General features: G+C 51.3%; 6 protein-coding genes across 6 annotated transcripts; 5 read left to right on the forward strand and 1 right to left on the reverse strand.

Moving 5' to 3' along the window:
- Positions 1 to 314: 314 nt before the first annotated feature.
- On the forward strand, positions 315 to 1,340 carry BDW74DRAFT_184115 (acyl-CoA thioesterase; the record flags this gene model as incomplete). Its single annotated transcript, XM_073730719.1, has 1 exon — positions 315 to 1,340. The coding sequence occupies one exon, from the start codon at positions 315 to 317 to the stop codon at positions 1,338 to 1,340; it is 1,026 nt and encodes a 341-aa protein (XP_073577840.1).
- Positions 1,341 to 1,793: 453 nt separating this feature from the next.
- Positions 1,794 to 3,549, forward strand: BDW74DRAFT_171787 (uncharacterized protein; the record flags this gene model as incomplete). The annotated part of the gene is made up of 2 exons (XM_073727365.1): positions 1,794 to 2,689; positions 2,745 to 3,549. The coding sequence occupies 2 exons, from the start codon at positions 1,794 to 1,796 to the stop codon at positions 3,547 to 3,549; spliced, it is 1,701 nt and encodes a 566-aa protein (XP_073577841.1).
- A 444-nt stretch (positions 3,550 to 3,993) lies between these two features.
- On the forward strand, positions 3,994 to 4,645 carry BDW74DRAFT_184117 (uncharacterized protein; the record flags this gene model as incomplete). Its single annotated transcript, XM_073730720.1, has 2 exons — positions 3,994 to 4,116; positions 4,289 to 4,645. The coding sequence occupies 2 exons, from the start codon at positions 3,994 to 3,996 to the stop codon at positions 4,643 to 4,645; spliced, it is 480 nt and encodes a 159-aa protein (XP_073577842.1).
- A 96-nt stretch (positions 4,646 to 4,741) lies between these two features.
- On the reverse strand, positions 4,742 to 6,152 carry BDW74DRAFT_119862 (Tm-1-like ATP-binding domain-containing protein). The gene has a single exon (XM_073721980.1). It carries the CDS (start codon positions 6,125 to 6,127, stop codon positions 4,838 to 4,840), a length of 1,290 nt encoding a protein of 429 aa, XP_073577843.1. The 5' UTR covers positions 6,128 to 6,152; the 3' UTR covers positions 4,742 to 4,837.
- Positions 6,153 to 6,338: 186 nt separating this feature from the next.
- On the forward strand, positions 6,339 to 7,420 carry BDW74DRAFT_164106 (TIM-barrel enzyme family protein). The gene is made up of 2 exons (XM_073726207.1): positions 6,339 to 6,479; positions 6,541 to 7,420. Exons 1-2 carry the CDS (start codon positions 6,392 to 6,394, stop codon positions 7,290 to 7,292), a joined length of 840 nt encoding a protein of 279 aa, XP_073577844.1. The 5' UTR covers positions 6,339 to 6,391; the 3' UTR covers positions 7,293 to 7,420.
- Positions 7,421 to 8,306: 886 nt separating this feature from the next.
- Positions 8,307 to 9,234, forward strand: BDW74DRAFT_119873 (uncharacterized protein). Its single transcript, XM_073721981.1, has 3 exons — positions 8,307 to 8,420; positions 8,470 to 9,080; positions 9,129 to 9,234. Exons 2-3 carry the CDS (start codon positions 8,477 to 8,479, stop codon positions 9,143 to 9,145), a joined length of 621 nt encoding a protein of 206 aa, XP_073577845.1. The 5' UTR covers positions 8,307 to 8,420; positions 8,470 to 8,476; the 3' UTR covers positions 9,146 to 9,234.
- Positions 9,235 to 9,237: the final 3 nt, after the last annotated feature.

Below are 9,237 nucleotides of genomic sequence, written 5' to 3' on the forward strand. Positions count from 1 at the left end.
CTTCAATAGTATACTTTCCTCTCATGAGCATCCGTTTGACCAAGTAATATGTACGTCCTATAGTGGTTGAACTTATATTACCTCGACCAGTCCAACAAGCACGATCCGGAAGCATACAATAGCTGATGCCTTGGCATTTCCGTCTAATTTGTCATCGGCTGGGCAGCGGCCTGATTGGTCATCATCTCCGTCCGACCTCGGCACTCCCCGCAAACTCTTAAATTCCCTTGCCTCAGCCTCAGCCTCACCATGTTGGAGTTCTGAACCAACCCAGCCCCTTCCTTTCGCTCTTCCACTGGCCCGACCATTGCAGGATGCCACCCAAACCCCGGACTCCCGACATTGCTAGCACATTGGCCGAGCACATCTCCGTGACCTCCATCGGCCCCGACACATTCCAATCCCGCTTCAACCCCGAGCGGCAAGGCAACACTGCTTCCTACGCCTACGGCGGGTGCTCTCTCGGCGTCGGCGTACAGGCAGCATGTCAGACAGTGCCAGAGGGCTACCTGCTCTACACGCTAACAGGCTCTTTCCTCGCCCCCGTCTTAACAGAGTCCAAACCAACGATCTCCATCCGCCGACTCCGTGACACGCGAACATTCGCAACGCGACAAGTCGAGATCTCGCAGATCCAGAATGGCAAGGCTAGACTATGCGTTATCATGCTCGCAGACTTCCATAAGAAAGAAAAGAACTCAGTACTAGAGTACTCTGTACCCCCAGATCAGCTCTACTCTCCACCAGAGTCCGGAAAATGCCTCACGCCCCAGGACCTCGGTGCCAAAATGGCCTCCGACGGAATAATCACCACCCAAGACCTAAAACTCTACAACACCCTCTTTGGCCTCATGGCGCGCTTCTTCGAAACCCGCCAAGCGCCTGAGGGCATATCCGCGTCAAATCTCCACGGGATGGCGAAATCCCAGCCTGCCCCTCCTCACCAAGCCACCCTACCTTTGACACAAAAGATATCAGGCGACTGGTTCCGCTCCCGCACATCTTTATCTACACGGGCAGACCACTACGCAGCCCTCGCGTGGATCCTCGATGCATACCTTACATTCACACCATTAACGCATAGCGGGATGTTTCTTGATGATGTGTCGGCCTGTGCGACGCTGGATTTTGCGGTGAGAATTTTCAGCGATGAGTTTGATTTATCTCAGTGGATGTTACGCGAATTGAAGACTGTTGCGGGGGGTGGGGGGAGGACGTTTACGGAGAGTCGGGTTTGGAATGAGGGCGGACGGCTGGTCGCTTGTATGTCGCAGCAGTCTATTTTGAGGCCGAAGTATAAGGAAAGGGGGAAGGGTGGGAAGGAGAAGGCATCGCTATAGATATATCCAATGAGATACCATGTGTCTACCTAGAGTGATGCTAGAATAGACTATACCATTATACGCGTTATACCATATGTCTTGGACTCGTGTCTGGAAAGGGATTCTCATAAAACCCCTGCAGGTGAGGTATTGCGTTTTTCACAGGGTGCCAAACCGGACCACATACGGTCCGCGGCTGAATCTGGTCGATCAGTTATAATACCGTTGCTTTGCTTCCTTGAAACTACCTTGGCACTGGTAATATCCCCAGTGAATGTGATTATATTGGGATATAATTAGTCCAGCACTGAGTAAAGCACGTGGCTTACCCCTCATATCAGCCATCAGATTTCATCATTTCTCCTATTAACTCCGATGGTCATCTTTAAGCACTTTCTCCAACCCTCATCTCTGCTCATCCGTTGTCCGGGTTGATATTGAGACCGACAGCTACTATAGCTTGTTCCCACCATGGAAAATTACCCAAAAGCAGACGTCATCTGGTGGAACAAGAGCTCCTACTACATCCAATGCCCATTTTGCACCTTGACCCATCGCCACGGCGTGAACGGGGCATCGAACAGACTAAGAGTATCGCATTGCGGACGGGGTAAAAGTTACCTTTGCTGCTTCCCAATGAATGAGCGCGGCGAGGTTGCGTATGAGATTGATAAGACGAGAGGACGATACGTCAACATCTGTTTATCAGAAGAGGGGCGTGAAGATAATGATGATGACGTCGATGACTTGGCAACTGGGCTAACCCACAAGGCCACGCTTACACGGCAAAGGGAGGAATCACACGGCGACATTCATGAAGATTCGAGCGAGGTTGTTCTTTTTGATCTCGGACCCGACACTAAACCGTTCGAACAGAAAGCGATACTCGGGGCCATCAGCGACTGCGTCCTTGGGTATACCGACGCATTGGACCAATACCTAGAGACATCACCTGAGGCAACATTGTTTATTCGAGGGCGAGACTCCGATGGTAAAACAACGCTTGTGTATGCGGCAGCTGAACAAAGCTCAGAGATGGTGTCACTTCTCATCGAGCACGGAGCTGATACAAATGCAGTCGACAACCATGGAAGAAGTGCGCTCATGGAAGCAGCGCTCTGGGGCCGGGTCGAAAATGTTAAGGTCCTCCTCGAGCACGGCGCCAACAAAGACTCCCGCGACGATGAGAATAGAGCAGCCGTTGACTTTGCTCAAGACAGTTACAGAAACCGTCAAGAGAGATACCAGCGTGCCGGGGGCAACGCCACACACTCATCGAAACAACGACTAGTTTACAATGAAGATACATTCAAAAGGGACATCGATCGCCGGGAAATCGTGCACCTCCTTGGCGGAGAGAACATGAAGTCTAATATTTTTTTTTGGCAGCCCGCCTACGTTATCGCTCTCTGAGTCCTACAGGTACTCGTTCAAACCGTCACCATTGCAAAACTCGCGTGTATTGCATGGACCGATACAAGAGTATCCGATCACCAAGTGCTCGGCGACAGTGGCGCGGTTGGAGCGGGGAGGAAGATTCCCGTCCATCGGCTCCATGAGCGGATGGGCTCATAGCTCAATGCAAGGCCTTAGAGTTGATAGTCGGCATTGGAGGAACGATGTCTTCTACATCTCGGAGCTCGTGGTTCATCGTTTACCTCCCCACCCCTGTGATCATGGGAGAGACGGTCAATTTTATGCATGTCATGCAGAGAAACAACTCATAGCGTACTTCATCGACCGCCATGTCTTCCTTCCACGCGACGGCATTCCGGACCCGAAACTAGAGAGAGAGATTGAGCAGGTAGAGGACGAGCTTCAGAGCTCTCTTTTGGGTACTGAAGTTGGACGGAACGTGGCATCCCTCCGAACGAGAAGGAAGGATCTAGATACCGAGTTTTTCGACGGAGACGAAAAGCTCATTGGGAAAGACGACGAAATAAAGGCACTGAAGCGGAAACTCAAGTCCGTTGACACAGCTCTACATAAGATAATTGCCACGCCCCCTGCCCAACCATTATTGCAACTCGAAGCCCGACTGGAGAGACTACGGCAGCAGCAAAAGACACATGAAGAACTAATCGAAATGGCTCATGAGCCGCCACCAGCTTCATTAACCGCGGCAGTCATATTGATCAGCAAGGATCCTTGCCCGAATTGCGTCGAGTTTAAGAACAAAGTCAACAGGTTTTTTGGGCTTTCTATACAGCTCTATGCTGCGACTTAACTTGTATGTAGCTAGGGCCTACCTGCAAATCTACGGGAATGCGTCTGTGACATCTATCTTCCTTATGCTATACCATATACTGAAAGGCATAAGCAGATGTTGTTGTCTGTCATGAAATAAAGATATCCTCACGGTAGCAATGTACTCTAGGCCTGTTCTTACAGTATGAACATGCTGGCAGCTAGGTAGGCATCAAACACATCTCCTGGCAATAAAACTACCCTTCTAGAGCGTCGTTGTTACAATGTATAGACAAGCCAGAAAGCGCCCAGCCTTGGTGTCTCCAAGCTGAGATGGAGATAATTTCTACCTAGGCAGGAGCGCCTTCTACCTAAAGCCTTGGCCCGCTAGAGAGGTGCTTATATGCCAGTTCCGCGGTATCCGCCGCAAACAAGCGCACACCCCACACTGTCTTAGAGTATTCTTTCAACCACTCCAGTCAAAATGTCCTTTCTCTACCCCGTAACAGACCTAGCCACCGTAACCCAACAAACCCAAACTTCCTGGGGCCTCGCCATCTACCGCACGACCTATACCCCGCTTTCCGATCTCCACTTCGACACAATCGTCGCGCTCATCGGGACTATTTCAAAAAGAGAATATACGCACCTGGGAAGGCAGCAACGATGACGAACAGGCCACGGCCTATACCACCCTGAAGGAGTCCTACACACCTATCGTCATGAGCGATCAATCCGTCTTCGACGGGATGGCTTTTAAAAACCTCCGAAAATACTAGCAAAGCTATATCGAAATCCCCGAGGGAACAGAAACACCAAGGCGTCCATATACAAACGAGAACTTCTTCATCGTGGTCGACGAGGATGTCGTGCGGGCGCTAGCCGGTCTCTGCGAGCAAATCACACTCGCACAGCTTCAGGAGGGATGTATGGCCCACGAGCCGCTCGCCAGCTATGCGAAGACTGAAGATTCATGGGTCATGGTTGTTGAGACGGAGCTATGGAATGAAGGTTACAAGGGATGGATAAAGTGTAACATCTTTGCGCTTTGGAATCTGTGGTCTGATATAAATGGTGATGAGGGGATGTGTACTTGGGAGGCTATGGCTATGGGGAGTGACGTTTATTTTGGCTAGGCTTCTAGAGTACATATATATTCTTGTTATTGCTCTTTGTTTGTCATCCGCGTCATTACCCAGATCAGTTCTAAGATATTTCTTGGAAAGATGGGGATGAGGCTCGAGTCGCCATGCATGCTTGATATACTTCCTTTGCAATCCATCATAATCATTACGTATATAATCCCGAAATATATCCTTATGTTCCTTCTAAACAAGCCCAGAATTCTTTACCAGCGCCATCAACCTCTCCGCAACATCCACCGCAAAGCCCTGGTCATTAACATCCCTCTGATCCTCCACAACCCTAACCTTCCCCTCCAATCCACTCCTTAGCAGATCAAAGAGTGCTCTATCTGCTTCAGCATCCTCAAAAGGGTCTCCAGTTTTCGAAATCGCACTGACTCCACCACGAGGAACCACAATTTCCACAAGGTTCGGCTTCTTCGCGAACTCATTCACTTTGTCCACAATAAACCTGCCCACAGCCTCACACTCCTCCTTACTCGTCCTCATAAGCGTAACTGTCGGATTATGCACGTACAGCTTCCGCTCCTTATACTTCGCCGGCACACTCTCCTTTGGCCCGAAATTCACCATATCCGTCGCGCCAGCCGACAAAATCGTCGGAATGCCCTTCCTTAAACTCGTTTCAAGCCGCGTCTCATCACACGCCATTTCGCCTCCCGCAATGAGATCGCATATTTCTGTCGTGGTTATGTCAAGGATAGCATCAAGCTGTCCCTCGTCAACAAGCCGCTCCATGGCTTTCCCACCGTGTCCGGTGGCATGGAAGACATAGACTTCGACGGCATAGTTGCTTTCAAGATGAGAGCGGATTGCGTCGACGCAGGGTGTTGTTACGCCGAACATCGTTATGCCGATCCTTAACTGTTTCTTCTCTTTATTTCCTAGCTCTTTCCTTTGGGCTTGTACACGCGTCTCGTAAGCGCTCGCCATTCCAACCATCGCACCCGCTGCATTACCAAGCACAGTACGGAGGAGTCCGTTACTCCCCGCTATATCAACGACGCTGTACATGAGCGTCATATCCGTCTCACCGACAACGGGACCCGTATTTCCCGAGGCTACCGTTGACACAATGAGTTTCGGCAACCCAATCGGCGCAGCGGTTCTCATGACGGCGGAGATTATACTCGTGCCCCCGCTACCCCCTGTGCCAATTATCCCCTGGACCTTGCTTGTCTTTAGGAGGTGCGAGACAGCATTCGTCGCGCAGGCTGTGATGTAGTTTATTGCTTCGCCGCGGGGAAGGGCGAAGAGGTCTCTTTCTGTATTCTCGAGCTCGGGAGTGTGTTTTCTTAGGAGATCGGTGTGGGATATATTGATCTCAGCATCCTCTATGGCTCTGATACCGACGTCGATGAGTGTGATATCCAGGGGTGTATTGAAGCGCGCGGCATTCTGCTGGAGTTGGGAGCGGAGGTATAGAACCTCGTCACGCTTTGTGTCCAGGGTGCCGAGGAGGATGATGTGCATCTTGGCTTGTTATTGTTTAGATAAGCTTAGATCCTAGATAGATAGTCTAAACGACTAAATGGATCAGGGCCTCATCTCATTTAAGGGGTGGGTGGGTAAGCAGCAGGTCATGTGAAGCGGGGAAGCCCTGCACGATGATCTCATTGCTCAACAAGACGAATACGTGGGGCAAGAATGACGTTCCAGATTTTATCTTTACCGACAACATCTCTCCCATCCTCTCTTCTTCAGTTTCCTCACTGCAACGATCAAGCATCTACCAAAATGTCACCCCCAACATCCCGCTCCGAAATCCTCTCCCGCCTCCGCGCCCAGATCAAAGACGGCAAGCCGATCGTCGGCGCCGGCGCCGGTACCCCGCACCCCCTCCCCTTCCCCTTGGCATTGAACATTCCAATACTAACAGGAGTCAGGAATCGGCCTCTCCGCCAAATCCGTCGAATCTGGCGGTGGCGACTTGATCATCATCTACAACAGCGGACGGTTCCGCATGGCCGGGCACGGCAGTCTGGCGGGGTTGATGCCCTACAGCAACGCAAACGAAGTCGTCGTGGAGATGGCGTCTGAGGTGTTGCCTGTGGTCAAGAACACGCCTGTTATCGCGGGGGTCTGTGGAACTGATCCGTTCAAGGATATCCCGCGGTTTCTGAAGCAGCTGCAGGATATAGGCTTTGCGGGGGTTCAGAATTTCCCGACCGTCGGCCTTATCGATGGGCAGTTTCGCGTGAACCTTGAGGAGACGGGGATGGGGTATTCCAAGGAGGTGGATATGATTAGCGCCGCGAGTGAGCTTGGGATGCTCACGACGCCGTATGTCTTCAACGTGCAGGAGGCGGAGGATATGGCGAAAGCGGGGGCTGATGTCCTTGTTGCGCATATGGGGCTTACGACGTCGGGTACTATTGGCGCGCAGACGGGCAAAAGTCTTGAGCAGTGTGTTAAGGATATCCAGAAGATCCGCGATGCTGCTGTTAAGATTAACCCTGATGTTATTTTGCTGTGTCATGGAGGTCCGATTGCGAAGCCGGAGGATGCGAAGTTCGTGCTTGAGCGGGTTAGTGGGTTGCATGGGTTCTTCGGGGCGAGTTCGATGGAGAGGTTGCCGGTTGAAGTGGCGATTAAGGAGACGACGAGCGAGTTTAAGAAGATTGCGCTGAAGAAGTAGGTGGATGTTGTGTCTGGACTGTGAACAGCACCCTAACGCCGATACTACGATACGAGGAAAATAGAACAACACATTAGGTATTACTGAAATGGGCTCGTCATGTCTAGGTGAACGAATGTATGTTTTCATACAAACAACTCAGGGTTGGTCATGAAATTGAGTGTTGATTTGATGATGGTAGAAGAGTGTTATCCAGTAGGTATAGACTGAAGGTGCGGTCGTTGAGCAGGCCTAGGTCCACCTACAGTATCCTTGCGACTTGGGTACGCAGACTTCAGCATCCCAAGCAGAACACCACTATTGAGATATTGCCGGCATGGGCTTTTGATGGAAAAGAAACAGTGGGGACAAATGGGTAGGGTGAGGTGGTTGCCCTGACAAGTCCGCTCGTTCGCACCTGCCAGGTGGCTCCCCCATGATCCCATATCGCCCCTCGACTTCCACCCTCTCAAGGTCGGCGTTTTCCATTCTGCCTTACTGTTCCACTTCTCTCATCTTCTGTATCACCTTACTCCTCGTTTAAGCTTGCAGTTGGTCACGTTATCTATGATGCTGCAGCCTTGTCCCCTACCATTGGTCCTCGGGGGAGGCTGTGCTGGTCGAGAGGCTGAGAGGAAAATTTCAAGTTAGCGCCCCTCCCCCGTCCTCTGTCACGATCACTCTTCTCATCGATAGCGACTGATTTCATCTCGGAAAGCGAGCCCAGTCACTCCCCGAGCGTCCCATCATGGCCGAAGTAGTCGGCGTCTTCTCGGCAGGCGTCGGCATCGCTGCATTCATCGTCCAAGTCACCGGCACCATCAGCAAGCTCTGAGAAGCACGCGACTACAACCAGGACAAGGCGAATGACGATATCGAGTTCTTGGTCCGACAGCTCGAGGTCCTCCGACATATTCTTCTTTCTCTCCAGAGTCGCAGCGGAAACGCCGCTTCTGATATTGCTATCATCAATTGCCAGCTCGAATAAAGCAAAGTCGACGACCTACTTCGAGCGCTGGTCACGAAGCTGTCGGGTGCTCGAAATCGTGCAACTTCGAGGTGGAAGGGGTTCGTGAGGCCGCCCGAAGTACGGAAGGATATGAGTCTCGCCGTGGATAGGATCAATGGCATCCTTCTGGATCTGACATGGTAGGTGACAAGGGCATGTAGCTGTCGGGTACAAGAATAACAGTGACAGATTTCTGATGCTTGGTACACGACAGCTGGATTCCGGTCAGGCCCATGACACTAGCTTTGCTACGGCCAATCGCATCACTGAGATCACCTCTGAGAGCAAAGCCGATGTACCTAGCGCTGCAATCACGAATCCAAACAGATCCCGGCATGCCCTCGTTGAGCCATCCAGCAAGGGTTTATCGCATACTCAACATCAGCAATGCACCGTGAAGCAGTGCCACTGCTCCTGTCATGCCACTCAGCGCCTATCGGCACGATTTTGGCAGATACGATACACTCCTTTGTCTACATTCTTCAAGAACTGCGATAATTCACAATGTTCAGCTCGGCGCTACCGTTGGAGCTTCCGACTGGCTCTCACCAAGTACGGCATTCCGCTGTCGCTAATTGGCGGACTGGAGTATATCTCTGGGGCTGGAACGTACTCGCTGAGACCAGTGCTGGTTGCACAGTACACGGTCAAATACACCTCGCCTGGGTTCGAGGCACTGTGGCGGTTCCAGAACGACCTCCAATCCTTGCTCACGACCAAAGCGCAGTTTAGAGACTTGTGTGGAAAGGACTCTTCCCTTAGATACCACTGTCAACCCAGCTGGTCAGATTTATGTTCAAGTACGTCAAGTCCATCTAATCTGTACGCCATTATCTGACTCAGTTCAGGCATTGCTATGGAATAAAATCCTTGCAAGCGAATACGAACTCTTAGACTGTCTAGATTTTCTTGTTTCAGAAGTTGGGCTGAAGATTGATAACGAGGACAATGAGTAGG

This window comes from Aspergillus multicolor (assembly GCF_047715735.1).
Source record: "Aspergillus multicolor strain CBS 133.54 unplaced genomic scaffold BDW74scaffold_55, whole genome shotgun sequence".
Classification (NCBI taxonomy): Eukaryota; Fungi; Ascomycota; class Eurotiomycetes; order Eurotiales; family Aspergillaceae; genus Aspergillus; species Aspergillus multicolor.

Excerpts from the sequence above, each read along its gene's own strand:
- BDW74DRAFT_119873 (XM_073721981.1), top strand. The coding sequence starts at position 8,477 with ATGCTTGGTACACGACAGCTGGATTCCGGTCAGGCCCATGACACTAGC.
- BDW74DRAFT_119862 (XM_073721980.1), bottom strand. The coding sequence starts at position 6,127 with ATGCACATCATCCTCCTCGGCACCCTGGACACAAAGCGTGACGAGGTT.
- BDW74DRAFT_164106 (XM_073726207.1), top strand. The coding sequence starts at position 6,392 with ATGTCACCCCCAACATCCCGCTCCGAAATCCTCTCCCGCCTCCGCGCC. Across the intron at positions 6,480-6,540 it reads GATCGTCGGCGCCGGCGCCG|GAATCGGCCTCTCCGCCAAA; the intron begins GTACCCCGCACC and ends AACAGGAGTCAG.